The following is a 17,635-nucleotide window of genomic DNA, read 5'->3' on the forward strand; positions in this document are numbered from 1 at the left end:
ATGCTCTGTTGCTGAGGAGAGTTTGCTGCCTGGGCAAACAGCTACTTTGGGTCTTAAAAGCTCCCATTAGAGAGATGCAGGGGTGGGGCATGGGCTACAAGCTACGTGGAAGGGAATGGCACAAATATTACATAGCTGTAACCACAACAAAAACACCATACCTGGGGGAGCTCCAGGGCCCTACCACAAGCTTAGTAGCCCCTTCAAACCCTCAACTCCTCTGCAGCATGTTCTTTTGGAGCCAGGTTCCTGTACCAGGAGCTGACAGGAAACATTTAAGGCTCTGAATAGGAGGTATCTTTTGAGTTTTAAATGATAGACCTTGTGTCCTGGTGAACAACGTCTAGCAAGTGCATGTATTGAGAACTTGCTCTCCCATATCTGCTGAACAAATACAGGGCCACCACAGATGCACTTCTGAAATACTGCAGGGAGACTGGCAACCAAACTGCTCCCAAATTCTCCATCAGACACTTGTGTCATGAATGTTGCTCAACACAAGGTGGCATTCACTGGCTGCTTACCCATTACTGCAGTAATCATTATTCCAGTCCACAGTCTGTGCTGGAGGATTTCTGCACCCTGAACGAACATACTCCATTGCTTGGGTAACAACTTGTGCAGCTGTTGATGTTGGATTGATGATATTCTGATAATCAGGCTGAAGAGTAAATCCCTAGAGGAGACAGCAAATGCATTACAATGTATGGAAAGCAAGCAACAGGTTGGGGGCATTGAAATCAAACAAATGATGTGCTGGGAAATGGTGAAACACTTCTCTCTCTCTGTCTCTCTTTTTTTCCCCCCAGGTGTGTGTTGGGTTATCAAACTTGCAATATGAAAAACTATTTCAGTGCTTTCTAAGTTTGAAAGCCTTTCTTTGCTCTGAGAAATGAAACAGTGCCAAATCCTTGCAGGCTATTACACAGTCACAGGATGGAACTGGAAGGGACAGAGAAGAAACAATTCAAAACCAAGAGAACAACTCAATCAGCACTGGGGCAAAAAGGTCTGTTTGCTCCTTTGGGCTTCCATTTAGGTTAAATAGAAGGACACACACAAGTTGTTAATTCCCAGAATATGCAACAGAATCTTTCTGAAGGATGCAGGCAGCAGGTGGCTGACTGTTTTATTAGACTACACCTATTCACATATTGTTCTCAACCCCCTTTTTCTTCATTCAGTCACAAAGGGACCATCTGCTGCTTCTTTTATTTGTACTTTTCTCTCTCAACTAAACAGAAATTCAACCAAAGCTTTTTAACAGTTGTGGGACTAATGCAGTGAAAGTAGCACAGAATAACTTGCTTTTTGAAACCAAGGAGACGAGGGGGAAGGAAAAAAAAAGTGGAAGATACAAAGAGCCATCTAACCTGCTCCCTGAAATAGCTGCTGGATGAAAAGTCACAATAATTTTTAGCTCTTTTGAGATAAGAGGATGTTTCAAATGTTGTGTTTCAAAACCAGGAGAACAATTGAAATGTCAGGGCTAGTGTATCTGGTTCCCCCTGTGCAAATGCACAATATGTTCCTGTAAAGCTGGAACTACAGTGGGGAAAAGTATGGGAATGCTGTAGGAAAGCAATCGATGGCTGCTGTAAAACCCAGAGCAAGCTCCTGCCAGGGGCAAGGGTGTATAATTCCCTCCCAAATTAACTGGCTGTGTAGCTGCTCAGTCAGAAACTGAACTTGAATCAAGATGTTTAGTTTGCAAACCTGCTCCTACTGGCCAAAGTCCACATACAGAATAGGTAGAACTAAGAGCTCAGCACTCTTAGTTTTAAATTCCAGTGCCTTATGATCACTTTCTTTACACACAGACCTCCTCAGGACAGGGGTGTTGTGGAGAGCTGTTTTTCTCTGCAGGTTTAAGAAGCCAGCCATGCTACCATTAATCAAGAGAGGTTTTGCACGGCCCCTTCCATCAGCAGAGCTTCCTTCAAATACAACATGCCATTTGCTTCTTCACATCCCCTTCTTGGTGCATTGTACTCTGGCTCTTGTCCTGCTGGCGCCTCTCACGTTCACCCTCACCTCCCTCTGCTCTCCTGAGCGCGCTTGATAAGGCCGCGTTTGGAAACCTACACTCAACATGAAGGGCTGATGGTGATGTTTAAGATGTAAACAATAACTCAGCTTTTTCAGCAGCAGCAAAACCTGTGGCAATACAGATCTGGGCAGTGGACGGAGGCTGGCAGCAAATATTTGTGTATTATTTATGCGAGCCCTTAACAAACAATGATGGAATCAAAGGCGCTGCGAAAAAATGAGTGCTCCGAGGTCTAATTAAACAATGCTGAATGTTTTTGCATCGTAATGCTCAAGAGAAAAATCACCAACTGTTTTGCAACCTGCCTGGAATTTTAAATTTCATTTTCTTGTTCCAGATTGAAATAAAAATAGGGAACTTGATAAAGATTAATTCGATGTCAGGAGGGACATTTGCTCTTTAATTAGATTTCTGTAGCCCTAGCAGTTTCGTTGTGCCACTGTAGCAAGTCCTAAAAAAGCCTGCAGCAGCACTGAACAGTGATCCTCATCTCCACACTTTACTGGGAACTAATTTCATTTCCTGCCTGTCTGGAGAGGTATTTTCAACAGGCATCAATGTTTTTGTCTTCACAACTGATTTATTCATCAATCTCAATGTGATATTTTAAACCTTTAAATTACATCCAAATCCTAAAGCATCTGTTTATTACACAAGGAAATTGAAAATCTGTCTGTGTGATATCATACAAAGATTTTTCCTTAAGGTTATAAAGGAAGTTGACAGATATTAATGATTTTTTTTTTTCTCTCTCTCTTGACCTCATTCTAAGACAAAGCTTAACATAAAAGAGAGAGGGAGAAATCTGGACAAATACAGCAGGTCCCTGAGTTTACTGCACACAATATACCAGTATATATACCAACATTTTTGGCAGGCTATGCAATCATTTTGCTGCACACATTTCTTTTCTAAAGGGAAAGAAACACCTAAAAGCAGACTGAAAAGAGTTATTATCAAAAGATAAAGTAAAACAAAATGTGGCATGCATTCATTTTCTGCTTCTGCTGTGGATGTCAGGAAGAAGCTCTTCCCCATGAGGGTGGTGAGACACTGGCAGAGGTTGCCCAGGGACCCTAGAACTCACATTGATAGGTAGATAGAAAAATAAATACAGATGGTATAGAGAGAGATGATAAGAGATTATAGATTAGATATAGGCTCTAGATCTAGGTAAAGCTATAGATGAATAGATCTAGGATACAGATGCTACAGGTATAGGATGTCAGGTAGTGATAGGACTGGGGGAGATGCAGCAAAATTATAAATGGGTAGATTCAGACAGGACGTTAGGAACAAATTCTTCCCCATGAGGGTGGTGAGACACTGGAACAGTTTGCTCAGGGAGGTGGTAGAAGCCTCATCCCTGGAGGGTTTGAAGGCCAGGCTGGATGTGGCTCTGAGCAACCTGTTCTAGTGTGAGGTGTCCCTGCCCATGGTAGGGGGTTTGGAACTCAGATGATCCTTGAGGTCCCTTCTACCCCTGACATTCTGTAGCTTTTGGGGACTCCTAGAGGAGACCACCTTTCTCCATCTGGCAGTCCCTCTTGGTCTGGCAGCTGCACATGTGCAGCAAGGACTGCTGGAAGAAGAAGAGGACATGCTGTTCTCCAAGGAGCTGATGAAGATCACTTCTTGGCAGAACATTCCCCCCAGGTCAGCACTTCTTATCAGTCCCTCCTCAAAGTTAGGCACAGGTTTGTGGATTTTATGCACAGTGATTTTAGAGAACTGTGTTCCTGCCTGCCAGGACTGAAATTTGGATCTTGATGTGACTTTTCTTGGAGCTGGCAGTCCTTCAGACAAACTACAAAATGGTCTTTGATAATAAGCTATCCTCTGTCTCCTGGAGAAAATGAATGATCAAATTTAGAGCCACAGTGCTAAAGCAGGGGATCAGTAGGGAGCAGGGATTCCCTAATAGCACTGAGCATCACACTAGGGAGCCACAAATTATTTCAAAGCTGAAAGCTGCCTGCTTGCTGTCCCAAACCTTGTTTTCCATGTGTGGTAAATGAACATTTAACTGCATTGAGTCCCTGCCCATTGCTTTGTCTCTCACTGCTCTGAGCCTTCAGGTTCAACCAGGATTACCTCAGACTAAAGATCTCCTGACAGACCCTGCCGGCTCACTGCTCTAAGGCTTCTTTTAACTAATTCTAGCTGCCCAGGCTTGGGGCAATAGCTGAGTTTGTTTGAGACTTGACCATGAGCTCTTCCAGAACACTCAAGCCAGGACAATGAGTTTCTAACCAACAGGAGAACTTTCAGGAGCACACAACAGTAAAAGACTCCACACTTGTGTGGTCACAGGTCTCCTGAGTCCGTTTATTCTGATTGTGAAAAACAAACTAGACTGAGAAAAAGTTGTAAACACTTTGCAAAGTTTCCTCCCTGTCTGATTACTCCAAATACCTCTTGAGACTAAGATCAAAGTCTCTGAAAAAGGTCAGATCATCTGAGCTCACTTTGGTTTACCTGCTGAACAACTACATTTATCAGGCCAGGGTGCTTTCAACTCTTTGTTTGTTGGCATGCCTTGGAAAAGTTAAATTGTTCTCCCAGCTAGAGGCTATGTTTTGTTTTCAGCCATTTCCATCTCTAAAGACCAGTCTTGAGATGAAATGTTTCTGGCTTGGAAAAGCAAATGCAAATGCCTTGTTAACAATGGTGATTTCATAGAGATATTCAAAACATGCAGCAAGTTCATGACTATGGATTATCAACCAGAACTGACAAGTCTGCTGGGTACAAATTGTGTGGATTCTTGCAACTCTATCAGAAGGGAAAAAATAAATCATTCTAATGCCTCTTTGCAATGCAAGATCTTAGTGCTGATACTCAGATCTCATCCAGTACAAAAGGAGATTTTTCTCTCGTGAAATCAGCAGAGTTTCTCTTCCCTAACCCTCCCAAAGACACAATGCTATTGCTGTCCTGCATTTGTGCAGCACTCCTAGAACTGTACTGAGAATCAACCAAGTCAAACTAACCAACAGTTTTAAACCAAAAGAGGGAGATTTAGACAATAGAGAACAAAGCATTGTTTTACTCTGAGGGTGGTGAAACACTGGCTGAGGTTGCCCAGACAGGTGGTAAAAGCCCCATCCCTGGAACCATCCCAGGTCAGGTTGTGTGGGGCTCTGAGCAACCTGACCTCATTGAAGACATCCCTGCTGACTGCAGGGCAATTGGCCTAGATGACCTTTGAAGGTCCCTTCCAATGCAAACCATTCTGCAATGCTTTGATTCTCTGAAAAGACTGACAATGAAAACCCAAAAGCCTCCCTATGGGGATACTGGGGACAGACACTTATTTCCAGTTAAAAACCCAGGGCTGTCTAGCCAAAGGAAGTTATGACTGCAGCATAAACTAACATGCTCATGTTCACTTCAGCACGTCTAACACAACCTGTGCTTCTTCATGTTCCCTCCAACTGTTCCATGTCACAGTCAGCACAAGGATAGCAGCACATTTTCTTCAGACATGCCTGCTTTTTGTTTGGAAGAATGTGCTTCCCCAAGATGGAACATTTCACTTATTCCAGATAGATCTCTGGACACCTCTGTTTGAAGGGTGCCTCCTGAATTTGGCAGGGGAGACAGGGATGGGCTTCTGAAGAATGTTATGATCATCATGGTTAGCACAAACAGTTCTACTGAAGTTCCCCATCACCTGGATAAACTCATTCATTTACTCTTGCTGTTGAAAGACTAAGCCCTCAGACCATACTACTACAGTTTTGGAACTCTACAGAATCAAAGCTAACCCACAGCTCTAAACCTTCCTCACAGCATCACAGTATGTTAGAGGTTGGAAGGGACCTGCAGAAACCATCCAGTCCAACCCCCCTGTCAAAGCAGGATCACCCAGGCTAGTCCCCACAGGAATGCACCCAGGTGGGTTTTGAATGTGTCCAGAGAAGGAGACTCAACAACCTCTCTGGGCAGCTTGCCCCAGTGCTCCATTACCCTCACTGTACAGCAATTTCTCCTCATGTTGAGGGGAAATGTTCAAGCTTTTACCTCTTGTTTCATGTCTTATTGTGCACCACTGAAAAGAGCTTGGCCCCCTCCACTTGACACCCACCCCTCAGATATAGACATTGATCAGATCCCCTCTCAGTTTTCACTTCTCCAGACTAAACAGCCCCAGGGCTCTCAGTCTCTCTTCATAGAGAGATGCTCAAGTCCCCTAATCATCCTTGTGGTTCTCTTTTGATCTCTTTCCAGCAGGTCTCTGTCTCTCTTGACCTGGGGAGCCCCAAACTGGACACAGTATTCCAGCTGTGGTCTCACCAGGGCAGAGCAGTGGGGGAGAAGAACCTCCCTAGACCTGTTTAACAAACTCTTCTTGATGCACCCCAGGATACCATTGCTCACTATGCTGATTTCTGGATGACTTCTTCCCCCACTTCCCCCCAAAATATTATTCCCCAGACCACTGAGAAGCTCAAACTTACTTGCTGCATCGTAGGTGAATGTAAAGCAGACTGGACCTGCATGGGTAGCTGGTTTCCAAGGGACTGCTGCATTGAGATGGGTTGGTGCTGCTGGATGTTGAGATGCTGGTGCAGAGGGGGGCTGATCTGAAGAGGAGGTGGTGGGGACACAGCCATGTTTGCTATGGAAACAGTCACTGGCATTTGGTTGTTGGGCTTGGGTGCTATGTTCCTGGGGATATTGGCATGCATGGCAGTGATGTGAGGATTCATTCCTGGTTGTTGGTGGTAGTGGGAACCGAGGTACAGTGCAGAGTGAGCCTGGGTGGGGCCATGGAACACTGACTGCTTTGAATTCATCATCTGAGGTTGTGGGGAGGCTTTCACATCCACAGGTTCACTGTAGCTCTGTTGAGAAAAACAAAAACCAGGCAATAATTAGAAGCTACAAAATGCTGCTGTTCCACCCCCTGAGGTCTAAGACTCCTATCATGGGGAAACACAAATCTGGCCCTTCAAATTGTCCTTAACATGGAGCTCAGAAAAAGAATTAATCCTTTTTACCTTACACTTTTCAGCACTGTATGGAAAAAAAGAAAAGCACTTAGCTCTTCTGTCTCCTGGTCTAGCCTGACATTTTGCTCTTTCCAAACTTGGAACTGGCATCACTGACCTAATAACCTACACAACAAAGACAACCAAGCCTGTCACATTTATTCACATAAGCAGCCACTTCTGTTGTCCTTGGATTTGATGGTCTAGTTGAAAAGAGACTCAGAAGGGTGAGCTCCAGCACGAGTCTGCAATGATCTTTGACGTTGTCTCATTTTCCCATCTGCAAACCAGGAAGAAGAGTTTCAGTGTCCTTTACCACACACATTGATAACTGCTAACAGGGCTTTATCAGCTAACAGGATGGGGAGGCTAAACCCCATCCACAGCTGTTCTGCTGCACTGAATGAATAGACCAGTTTTGGGCCCATACCTTTCTTTTTTGAGGCATTCTGTGCTGGGCTGCTATCCACACCTGTGCCAAACACGTTTCACAAGCCACACATTCAGAAGAATAAGAACATTCTGAATATTTTCAATTTTAGTTAACTTCCTTTATTAATCCCACTCAGAAAGGTCTGAAAATTCACTTTGAAACTGATGCCTAGGTAAATCAAACACCATCTTCCCAAAGCTGGAAGAATATTGCACAGGACATGAGAAAATGCACAGGCTTTCAAAAATGCTGAGGCCTGCCTTGATTTCTTAGAGCTGCTAGCAACAAAAAACTTCTATTAAGGAATGTTCATTTGAATAATATTCTTTATTCTGACATCTATAACTTTTTTCAGCTGCTTTAAACTCATTTTCAGTTGGTTTCCATACCCTTGTTTTCTTCCACCTTCTGAGTATTCTTTGTCCTAACATTTACAACTTGTTTCAGCTACTTCAAACTCAGTTCCAGTTGGTTTCCATGCCCTTGTTGTCTTCCACCTTCTGAGTACTCTTTGTCCTAACATTTACAACTTGTTTCAGCTACTTCAAACTCAGTTCCAGTTGGTTTCCATGCCCTTGTTTTCTTCCACCTTCTGAGTACTCTTTGTCCTAACATTTACAACTTGTTTCAGCTGCTTTAAACTCAGTTTCAGTTGGTTTCCATTATTATGGCTTCCATATCCCACACCCTTATTTTCTTCCACCTTCTGAGCTGCTAACTCTGTGTGCTCAACTAAATGGTGAAAATAATTTAGGAATTAGCTCCCCTGAGCTGCTAGGTGGGAATCCTAATTTGCAGCTAAGTCATCCTGGGATTCACAGCCAGTGAAAGGTGAAACATGCTGGAACAAAAAAAATATGGCAGAAATGTCCCTCTGGAGAAAGCAGTCACTTTGTCACAACAAGGGCTGAAAGATGCATATATGCCCTTATTCTGTGACCTCCATGTCACGTTTGCTCAGTTTACAAGTCACAGTAAGTTTCCTGTTCCTCTCAGCACTCCAGGGTCAGTGAAGTCTCTTTCTATTCTTTGTGAAGGATGAGCCATCACCAACCACCCCCTCATGCTGGCTTCATTGTGTCTGAGGAGAAAGATGAGAAAGGTAACTTCATTCTCCCTAAACTCAGCTGCAGTTCCAGTGGCAAATCCCCCTTTTTTCTTCAGTAGACTGAGGACAGTTAGGTGAATAAGATCAAATGGATGCCAATCTCTGTCTGTATGGATCTGCCTGGCTCTGCTTTCCCATGGGTGCACACGTGTGCAGCAGGTAGTGCACACATCTGCAGGGTTGAAGTACAGGCATAACCCCCCCAGAGAGTAAATGGCAAAACCTGAAACAAGTGCCAGACCTGCCAGCTTTTTTGCTATTATTTTTAAAGGTCTGAACACGTGACAACAGGAGAAATACTTTCCCCCTCTCTCTTCAGCTGTATTTTTAGGACACTTGTGAGTGTGGGAACAAAGATTGGCAGGTTAGCCTACATTTCAGAGATGCAGAAAGTTTGCTAAACAGCAGCATGGTCAGAACACTCCTCTTTAGTGAAGGGGCTCTTTACACATTTCAGGAGCTGTGTACTGTGTTCTTCTTGAGAAACCTGAAGTTCTCCTCATCCCCTTATGAGAACAGCTCACTTGCCATGATGTAGCTGGTCCAAGCTGGGATAATTGCTCCTGAAGTGTTGAAGGGCTAATGGGTTTAAGAGTTTCTCCTGGTGAGGAGGTAGCAAAAAGCCTTTGCAGCACTATTTGACATACTGATAGATACTTATATTTCATCTGTGACTACAAAGATGCTGCCATACACCTCTGTAACAAAGGTACAGCGAAGCACTTTAATTACTGGGTAATTCTGAGTTCACGTGTAAGTGGATGGTGCAAGGCCCACACTGATAAAATTACAGAGAGATGAGCTAGTATCATTCAATACTTCAAATACCAGGTTATTTTAAGAGGAATAGTACAGCCTTGGGCCAGAGATGAATAACACTTGCTCTCCCTCTGAGAAGGGCATCTGCAAAGTGATCAAAAGGGACGGTTCCAGTTGTCTCAAGCTATCGCTGAACCTTCTGTATCTTTCACTACCTCCTGAGCTGGTGAAAAATCACAAATCTTCACTTTCAGACCAAGTATTTTGCCATTGGTTTAAATCATTTGCCATTACTTTGAATCATTTGCCATTGCTTTAAATCATAAGTGATCTAAGGCCAAATGGTCCAATGCCAGTGTAAAACGCAGCAATATCATCAGGTCCTGGGAATCTTGATGAATGAACTCATTAAAAGCCATTCTCCAGCATGCTGCACTTTCAGCTTTTCCTGCAGCTGGGTCAGAAGCACAGATTTTGCAAGTGCTGCTGAAACCAATGGGTGATGTCAGATATCTTGGCCTTGTTATGTTGCTTTAGTGTGAAATATCCCAAATGCTGCATAGGTCACGCTATGATTTCAGGCACAATTATTGATTTCACAGATTTGAATGAGCACTGCACATGTCCAGTACAGCACCAGACAGTCTTGTAAAAGGACTTTTACTATGAGAGGAACTAGGAGCTAAGAAAGAAGGGATTTGATTAGCCAGTATAGGCTTCCAATGCACAGTCATGTTCCCTAACCTGGCGGATTGGAATTCACTCAATTTTCCCTTGCCTTATTCGAGGAGAAGAGCATACAGATAATTGAACAAAACCCCTTCTGAGTTAATTAATCTGCCCAAACCAACATAAGCAATTTAAATCTCTAAGTCTTTGAATGAAGCTATAGGACACAATTCACCCACAGTTACACACAGTGGAAACCAAAGCTATCAATCAGTCCATACACGCTGGCCACTAAACACTGAAGGTTACTATCTCCTACCCACTACAAGGTCTTCCACTGGACATGCAGTGAGAAAATCTTGGATCACTCCTCTCAGAAGTGTAGACCCACCACTAGAGGGTGAAAGAATATCACATTTAGTTCAGGGTGGGAAGTGGTATTACACACCTACATTAGCCAATACACACTTGGACCTCAAGTGTAGGAATGCCTCCTATGAAATTAAATGGAATTTGGATCAGAGCCCAACGCTGCTGCTTCAGTGTTAATGTCTGGATGTTCATTTCATTTCTTATGAAATCCAGGTAGGACCTGGGCAGCAGAGGCTGGGAGTCATTGCCAGGCTGTGAGCACTGCTTTTGGCCTGCATTTCTTCAGAAGCATACCTAGAAACTCCAAGAGCCTTGTTGCCAGCAAGCAGACCATACAGATACACCTATGAATATCCTGCATGCATGCTTGGTATCCAGCTTCATCTACTGTGGCACATGATACCATAATATAAGGAAACCAAATAAATATTTTGCAAGCATTTCATTCTGGTAAGCAGCACTTAGCTAATATTGCTGTCTGGAATGTAAAACAAAAAAGTCAGTGCTGTCTCAAAGAAACCATGGACCTTCTAACTACAGGGAAAACAAAAAGCTATCCTTTTCTTATCCCTTTCTATTTCTTATTCTACTGATTTCACAAAATAAGTTAAAGATCAAAGCTTTTCAGTTGGAGCAATGTAGTTTCAGTCATTACAGACCAGCCAGTCTCAAAATATTTTGTAAACATCAACAATTAAGATCTCCTTCCCAATCAAACATTCAGTGAATACATTGAGCATACTCAGACCATTCAGTAAATGTTCTTGGTCCTGCTGGATGACTCAGTGTCCCTTTAAATGCATGCTGAGAAACCTCCTCAGGAGCTAGGAGATGAGCCTCATGGCTACTACAGCCAGCAGAAACTTTCTGTCAATGCAAACAGCTTTAGTTGTGGGTAAACAAACACAACCTACTCCAGCCACAGATTTTCTTTTTCACACAGGCAAACGGGTTATAATGCAGCTTGCTTCTAAATGAGAAACAGGTACTTCTCTTTAAGCCAGGAGCAGAGCCTTGGCAGCCCCCCTGCACAGCCAAGGAACATGTCTTATGTGAGCACTGCAAAGCCTGGAAAAGAGTTCTAATTCAGCTCAGGTTTCACGTGAATATATGTCAGAATCTGACAGAGTTGCCTCACCAGCCCTTTGGGTGCTGGGGCCCTGTGCACGCCTGGACACTGCTGTCCATCCTTGAGCCACGCTGAGGGATTCAGCCATTCTCGGACTCTCTGACCAGAATGAAGGTTACATTGAGGTAACAGCAGTGATTGTGTCAGCTGGTACCAGGAAGGTCCAGGCTGTGGTCAAGCTTAAGCAGGCCTGACTCAGCTTTAAATGAGTTCTCTTCAGTAGTGACATTAAAGAGGCAGAGAGAAGGAAATTGGCTGAATATTTATGCTGCTCCTACAAAGCTTACCTAAGCTTAAGTTTGCATCTGCTGTCTTTGCTGTCTCTTTGGTGGAAGGAACATCTTGAATTGTTTATTCCTTCTCTCAGCTTTTCTGTGTTCACATAATCCTTTCTGGTTTTAACGTTTTTGACATTTTAGGTCACTTCCAACCCCAAGCCTGTCCTTGAGAAGAGTCTCTTCTTCTGCCTACGTGGGCTTGGCCATTTTATTAATAGTCCTGTGAAGCTGTTTATGAGAGAATAACTTCTCTCCAGCAGCATTTTCTCTTTCCTGCCTAGCTCTTCAACTCCTTTGGAGATTCCTTTGACTTAACTCTCTCCACTCTGGCAGAGAACTCATATGAATATCTGCAGCACAGCTGCCTTCCTACCTAAGTCACAGGAGGCTCTCAGCAAATGACGTCTCATATTTTGTTAATTCCAGTCACCTATTGCAATAACAACATCTGGGACTCTGGAGAGTTCAGAAAGCTTTTTGACACATTCTTGATGTTTCAGAACAAAGGAGTAAGCCATGGGTTGTCATCTATAATTAGCTGAGGTGGCTCAGAAGAACGTCTTCAAATCTAAATATACATTTTGTCATCATCTATAGGGGATTGTCATGGATTCATTCAGGGTCTGTAAGTGAAAATGGATGTTTTATGAATGTAACCTGGGTACATGTGATAGAGGATATGCAACTTTAATTTGATACAAGTGTTTTAATTCCCCAAATGGAAGCACTGGGCTAATAGTGAAATCTAGTTTTATTAGCTCACTTCAAACACAAACACTGTTCCTCTCCAAATCAAAATCTGGCTTCACTCAAGCTCAAGACATTTCTGTCATTTTTGGCAGTAACTATGTGAGAGCATCTCTTGGTTTTTGCACTGCTGAATGTAAAGCTTGATTTAGCCTCAAATTGAATTCATGGCATTAACTTAAATATAGTTTGCTCTACATTTTCAGCTGCAGTAGACAGTTGGTTTCCTTGCTAGAATAGATGATGGCCTGATTGGTGTTATCATCAGCTCAAACTATTGTTTTATAAATACATGTGTTTATTCACTGACTCATAGAATGGTTTGGGCTGGAAGGGATCTCCAAAGGTCATTTAATCCAAACCCCCAGCAGTCAGCAGGGACATGCTCCACTACATCAGGTTGCTCAGAGCCTTGTCCAGCCTGACCTTGAATGTCCCCAGGGATAGGGCCTCAACTACCTCCCTGGACAACCTGTTGCAGTGTTCCAGCACCCTCATGGTGCAGAACTTGTTCTCATCCCTGGATCCCTGGAAAATTTCTGACTATCTCACAATAATTTCAGAAAGAACATAAGACATGAGCTATCACAAAATCAAGCAGCTGAAACTTTTCCATGTCTATTCACTGCAGTCTTAAAAGACTTAAATTCCTTTAGCTGTTCAACTGTATTACAAGACAGGGAGTGTAACAGATATTTTGGGTGCCTGAAAACTCTCTGGTTACAAATTGCTCTGCTAATGGCACTAAGGCAATGTCAGCCTTACTAGCTATGACCTTTAGGTTTTATATGAACCATAATTGCAAGGTGATGGGCTGGGAAGGCTACATCTGCCATATACTTCAAGAAGCAATTTTACATGTCCAAAGGATTTGCACTGCCCACAGAACAGCAAAATGTCCAATGCACTTGCAGCAATGTCAAATGAGGACACCACTGACAGCACAACATCAGAGCTCTGAAATATGCTCGAGCAGTTGGAATTTGAATAATATTCTCCTTGCTGAGAGGTTTTTGCTTCAGCCATAGCTGCTAAAATATGTCTGCGTGAAACTTGGAGTTGTGTCACTACATGGAGAGAATTAAAGATTCATTGAGCCAGGGAGAACAAAATAGGGAAGAGAAGTTCTTTGAACTATTCATACAGCTCAACTTGTTATTTCTATGGCTAACACATATAGGTATAGCTTATATCCACATATGCATATTAAACACAGAATATGAGGCAAATGGCATCCTGGCATGCATGAAGAATAGTGTGGCCAGCAGGAGCAGGGAAGGCATTGTGCCCCTGTGCTCAGCACTGGTTAAGCCACACCTTGAGTCCTGTGTCCAGTTCTGGGCCCCTCAGTTTAAGAAGGACATTGAGACTCTTGAACATGTCCAGAGAAGGGCAACAAGGCTGGGGAGAGGACTCGAGCACAGCCCTGTGAGGAGAGGCTGAGGGAGCTGGGGTTGCTTAGCCTGGAGAAGAGGAGGCTCAGGGGAGACCTCATTGCTGTCTACAACTACCTGAAAGAAGGTCATAGCCAGGTGGGGGTTGGTCTCTTTTCCCAGGCAGGCAGCACCAGAACAAGAGGACACAGTCTCAAGCTGTGCCAGGGTAGTTTAGGCTAGAGGTGAGGAGAAAGTTCTTCACTGAGAGAGTTGTTAGCCATTGGAATGTGCTGCCCAGGGAGGTGGTGGAGTCCCCATCCCTGGAGGTGTTCAAGAGGGGATTGGATGTGGCACTTGGTGCCATGGTCTAATAATCATGAGGTGCTGGGTGACAGGTTGGACTTGATGATTTTTGAGGTCTTTTCCAACCTTGTTGATTCTATGATTCTAATATCTAGCTACATAAATACACATAGATGCACTTTTATCCATCTGTGGGGGAGATTGGATGACCTCTAAAGGTCCCTTCCAACCCATTCTATGATATGTAATCTATGAAAATAACGTTTACCCATATATATATCTATATATATGTTTTAAGTATACACATATATTTGAAAGATGTAGCAAAACTCTGATGTCAGCCAGAAAAAAAGCTGGTTAAGCTAGAAAAGAAAAAAAAGTGCTTGTTTTGTGGAAAAAATAAAAGTAAAATTGCAATTCACAGCATTTTATGTAATGCTGTACAAATTACTAGATACCAGAGACTGCATTTCTGGACCTGAATAGTAGTAAAAGTTGCAACTAAGGGCAAATATAAAGACACTTGTTTACAATGCAAAAGCTTAGTCAGTACTATAAGCAATATGGCAATCTGCATAGCAGAGGAGATAATGCTTTGTAATGGCTTTTTGACTTTACATATCAATTGCTACACATATGAGCAAACTCAACAACAGTCCCCATCAATTTCAATAGTGATATGTGAAAAAATAAAATTAAAGAGGAGACATTGCAGGAAATAAACTGCTAGATGAAATGGGAATGAATGCATAACTGACATGTTTACACAAACATATGTCTACCTTATTTACTAGGTACAGGCATCACTAAAGCATTTAAAATTGGACTAGGGAGAGACTGGCAATCCTGTTACTGAAGGCTTTGGTGACACTTCCACTGTTTACAGCCATGAGTTTGTCAAATAACAGTCTGACAGTATACATCCTGGGTGTCTGAGTGACTTCTCTGTGTGTGTGTGACAAACTTCAACCAGAACTGCTCCAGTTTCAATCCATCGCCCCTCGTCCTGCCCTTCTAAACAGTTCCTCCCCAGCCTTCCTGTAGGTCCCCTTCAGATACAGAAATGCAGCTATAAGGCCTCCCTGGAGCCTTCTCTTGTCCAGGCTGAGCAGCCTCAATTCTTTCAGCTTGTCTTTATACCAAAACACTGCTGGGATGAGCAGCACAGGAAATCCTGTAAAGAAGCAAGGTTAAACGAGACGCAGCAAAGACAACCCAGGAGCTCCCAGGGCGAACACCTGATGCTAAGCATATGAGATGAGACTCGCACAGAGCGTGGTGTAAAGTGTAAAGCAGACCATGTGAGCAGCTCATCAATATTGCATGGCAGCATTTTTGACCAAAGGAAAAAAAAAAGGTATGTTACTTTTGGCATCTATTAACTTTGGAGAACCAGCCCTTGAAATCTTAATAACATTCTCCCAAAGCAGCTTTTATGGAAGATAATTTAACACACGGACATAAAAGACCAGATGGACTCCGGTCTTAATAATGTATTTTAGATAGATAGATATATTTCTTCATGCTTACATGCTTGTCCAAAGCACTGCAACTCCTCTGGTGCCACATAAATATTTAATAATGATAATTTCAAATATACTGATCTAATATTACATCTGGGGGTTTCCCAGCCTTATTCCAAAGTGGACTTGCTGTAGTTACATGCCAGCTCTGTTGGATTCATTGAGTGTGTTCGTGAGTGAGCAATTAGTACTCAGCTTCATTAAGTTTACATTCTGATACTTTCCACACTGGAGGAAACCATTACAGTATGGGCAGAATTTAAATAGTTGCTTCAAAGTTAAGAAAATGCTTCAGTGCTTTTCTGACTAACAAGAAAGTTAAATATTTGCACAAATGGATTCAGGCACTGAGCTGATAAACAATCTTTTCATTTTTGTTCCTGAAAGCAAACCTCAGAAAATGACTTCAAATCCTCCAGGGATGAGGCTTCCACCACCCTCCCTGGGCAACCTGGTCCAGTGCCTCAACATCCTCATAGTGAAGAATTCCTTCCTAACGTCTGATCTAAAGCTCCTCTCCTCTAGCTTGGATCCATTCCCTCCCAGTCCTATCATTTCCTGACATCCCAAAATCTCTTATGACTGTATATCAGACTGTACTGTAGGCTGCTCAAAGTCCCATCCAACCTGGCCTTGAGTATTTCCAGCAGTGGATCATCTACCACCTCCCTGAGCAACCTGTTCCAGTATCTCCTTCCTCTCTTGGGCTGTGATGACACTCCCGGTCTGGAGCAGTGCTGTCTCTATGACCAGCAGTGAAAGGAAATCTTTTCATGGAGAGATGACTTTTTGTTGAGCATTTGCACCTTAAACCTAAGTTTAAGGGGATAACAAACAAGGCTATTTGCACTAAATACTATGGAACTGAAAATGCTTTGCAATATGTCACTCTATATGTGTATATGGATATACATTATGTGTTACCTTGGATACAAGGCTTGCTCTGTAGGCAGCTAACTGCTTCAGATATTCCTTCTTGGCAGCTTCAGTTTTCTTTTTGTACACCTAAAAACAAAGAGTGTTACATTGGTAAATTAATCTGGCTTTGTTTTTACATATCACCAGTGCACCTTATGCATCTTCATAAAGTCCTTCTAGGTAAACAGCCTTTCCTCCTCGTGTTGCTTAAAGAGCTGAAACAATAAACATCAACTATCTTAAAGAAAATACAGTTTCAACTTTGAAACACCCTTTAACCACCCAGCAGGACTCAGGGAACAGCATCCCTCCCAGCATCTCAGGTTTAATTTTCAACTGAAGCACAGGGTGTGCTTTCAAATGGGACCTTTAGGGATGAGGAGTGGCAGGTGTGGGCCTCTCTACTGGCTTCCACTTGTGAGATGAGTTAAAACCCTCTGGGGAAGAAGAGAATATGCAAAAAGACATTCCAGCTAAATGAAGGAGGAGATGATGGCCCCACACAGATCAGCCAAGAGGTTGTCTTCCCTGGATAAACTGTTGGGGGCAGCCACAGAAGTCTCAGGGAGCTGCTAAAGATAATAAATGTTAGTCATTATTCCAGTCTTGATCCCATATCAGTCTAATTAACTTCTCAGGAGCATGGAGCTATTTCTGTACATTTCTCTCAACTCACCAAATTATTTTAAATGCAGCATGTGCACAATCTCCTAATAAAGAGCTCAGAGAATCACTTCAGTTTCGCCCAGATTTCAAGATCAAAGATTATCTGCAGGGTTAAGCAGGACCCCATAGCACTACAGTAATGTGATGCTAGAAGAGCACACAGAGATATTGGGGGTTGAAAGTTCTCAGGAGGAAAACCAGTTTCTGACCCTAGCTAATGCTTTGCCATCAGCCATGGCAGTGACAGATTCAGGAGTAAGTCAGCATTTCTCTTTGCAAATATTGTCATGAATTTCTCACTCTTCAA

The 17,635-nt window shown here is 42.9% G+C and overlaps 1 protein-coding gene across 4 annotated transcripts in view; it reads right to left on the reverse strand.

Annotated features, from left to right (window-relative positions):
• Positions 1 to 17,635, reverse strand: part of TOX (thymocyte selection associated high mobility group box) — a 206,518-nt gene that overhangs the window by 1,961 nt on the left and 186,922 nt on the right. For all 4 annotated transcript variants that reach the window (XM_068162447.1, XM_068162450.1, XM_068162446.1 and 1 more), the window contains 3 exons: positions 16,669 to 16,749; positions 6,514 to 6,900; positions 525 to 676 (listed from right to left, as the gene is read on the reverse strand). In XM_068162447.1, the coding sequence (XP_068018548.1) occupies positions 525 to 676; positions 6,514 to 6,900; positions 16,669 to 16,749 (620 nt within the window). The remainder of the gene's footprint in view (positions 1 to 524; positions 677 to 6,513; positions 6,901 to 16,668; positions 16,750 to 17,635) is intronic.

This window comes from Melanerpes formicivorus, unplaced genomic scaffold (assembly GCF_026170545.1).
Source record: "Melanerpes formicivorus ecotype bairdi unplaced genomic scaffold, bMelFor1.0.p_v2 SCAF_65, whole genome shotgun sequence".
NCBI lineage: Eukaryota > Metazoa > Chordata > Aves > Piciformes > Picidae > Melanerpes > Melanerpes formicivorus.